Here is a 2395-nt window from a genome sequence, read left to right on the forward strand (position 1 = left end):
ATATGAAAAGTATTTGCCAACGAGTGGTTGGCAGAATCCTACTGCTGTAATTGGTAGAAAGATGTTGCCATTCTACCAATGGGAAGTCTAAATGCATGCAGACTAGTCGTCTACCAAATGTAACCGTTGATGTATCGCACATCAATGTGGAAACCCTTCGTAACCAAGTGGTTACATGTAGCCACTTGCGTGTAACCCCGTTACATATAGCGTACCCAATTCAAACGAGTGATCATCTAAAAGACTGGCCGCAGTGTGTTGCATTTGTCCCCTCCGCCGGATTGGCAAGCCATTCCAAGTACTCGTCTTTTGACGGAGCTTCAAGCCCTTTGACGCATCTTTTGTTTGAGCTACCAAGCATCTTACCAGTGTAAGTTATGATAAAGACAAACACCACTTTCATTCTACTAACGCTAACATTATTAAATTGCTCACCGTGAAATAGCTGGTATACAACTGCTGTGCCAGGAAGCTTTCTGGGCATTAGTAGCAAACGCAGATCACCACTCGCTAAAACATTTGCACTTCATTGTCACGGAGATGCAGCCAAGACCAACCGGTGGTTGGTAGAGGGGAAACAATGTCAAAATCTACGAAAACGTGGTCAACATTGTCGTATGAAGAGCGCAGGACTCTGATGGAACAAATTCCAGATCCAATCTTCCCAGAAAGCACAGATGGAATTAATGATGAATGATATGCGATAAAAGAAGTGGAAAGAGAAAATGTGGAGATGCCTGAGGTCGTAATCCTGGCAGTGCTAGATAGAGGCGTTGCTGAAATCATCCTGTTTTTGTGGAGTTATGGAGAGCGTACAGCAAGTATAAACAGAAATATAACAACGCGATCCGATATGATTGCCACGCCCGATTACCCCAAATCCGTCACATCCAAAATACCGATGGTATCGAAACCTTAGTACTGCATTTGGTTGACTGTACAGTAGCTGAAATCATGCCATTCATGAAGAGCGGTGTGATTTGGTAATTAGAATGTTCAAGGAAAGTCTGTCAGATGTTGGATTGACCAAGAATTTGATCAATTTACAGACAGAACTGGAGGAACAGAGCATTGTTCAAGATACAACTCATGTTCGAGAGGAAGATCGTGCGATGCTTAACCACACGAGATGTTAGACTTTACAGAGCAGTCAATTCAGAGCCATAGTCGACACAAGGAATTATCGTCCAATATGCAATCAAAACTTTCAAAGAAAAGGAGGGATGGCGGCACTTCTACGACAGCACGCAAAAAATTGCGATCCACAATCTGAATGTGAAATGGCTAGAAGTGAATAGGAGCTAGCTGGTATCTTTGAAGATTATGCTCTTTTTTTATTAAAGTTATAACAGCAAATACACTATTTACACGTCAAGTAGCCTAGTACCAGTCACAGTTAGCTTTCATTATACAAAGGATTACATTACGAAGTATAGACAACAAAGCTAAGGAATAACTACTACTAAGTAAGGAAAGTAGAGAAAACTCACTCTTCATCGCTAATATAAAGTAGTTTCCATTTTGGCCGGTCCTTAATCGCCCTCCTTACTCCAATAGTGCCGCCAGTTTGTCGGTATTTGGGCGGCGGTCTAATTGAACTACATTTATTTAAGTCTGATACCACCCAGATTGACATATTGAAATCCATATAAGCTTCGTTGTATATTGTGGCCGGCAAGGAAGCTGAAAAGCAGACAATACGGTGTCGCCGACATTTATATTATCTTTGGCTTTCCTTGAATATAATGAAGCGAGAATGTGTGTGCATGCAATTCTAAGCATTTGTCTAGTAGATCACTGGTGGCACCCCATTTTCTTTTTACAAATCAACACAACACGATCTAGAAAACGAGCTAGAACAAATTGCATTCTGCACTTCATGACTTTCAAATCCTTTGTGCTCACTCTCCGAAGTCTTGTATCTTTCAACTGGTAGTGACGCTTATGCTGTGGGAGACCACTACTACGTCATTATGCTAGAACTACCAACAAGTCTGAAATATTACTACAGCATCCACATAGTAGAGATGCTTAGCAATATGGTAGTCTACCACAATACGATTAAAGTTGATTTGCTTAGCAATCGGGTAAGCTACCAGGACATTCAGGTGAGCTAGTTGACAGATAAAATTATCAATCCAGCGGACTACTACTACAGCCATCAAGGTAGATCTATTGGACAATGATTTGCATGTCAACGATTTCAATGGTGATATGATAGGTTACCACCACATCACTACCATAGAGCAACTTATCAGTCATGTAGACTACTCCTATCTCATTAACCTAAAACTAGTTGACAATCTGGTAAATTACCACAATGTCGTTAACGTAGAGCTACCTTATTAATCTAGAACTAGTTAGCAATATAGTAAATTACCATTATGACATTAAA

General features: G+C 40.6%; 1 protein-coding gene across 1 annotated transcript; it reads left to right on the forward strand.

The window, feature by feature from the left end:
- Nucleotides 1-954: 954 nt before the first annotated feature.
- On the forward strand, nucleotides 955-1136 carry PPTG_21606 (hypothetical protein; the record flags this gene model as incomplete). Its single annotated transcript, XM_008898423.1, has 2 exons — nucleotides 955-975; nucleotides 1050-1136. The coding sequence occupies 2 exons, from the start codon at nucleotides 955-957 to the stop codon at nucleotides 1134-1136; spliced, it is 108 nt and encodes a 35-aa protein (XP_008896671.1).
- Nucleotides 1137-2395: the final 1259 nt, after the last annotated feature.

This window comes from Phytophthora parasitica, assembly GCF_000247585.1.
Source record: "Phytophthora parasitica INRA-310 unplaced genomic scaffold supercont2.6, whole genome shotgun sequence".
NCBI lineage: Eukaryota > Oomycota > Peronosporomycetes > Peronosporales > Peronosporaceae > Phytophthora > Phytophthora nicotianae.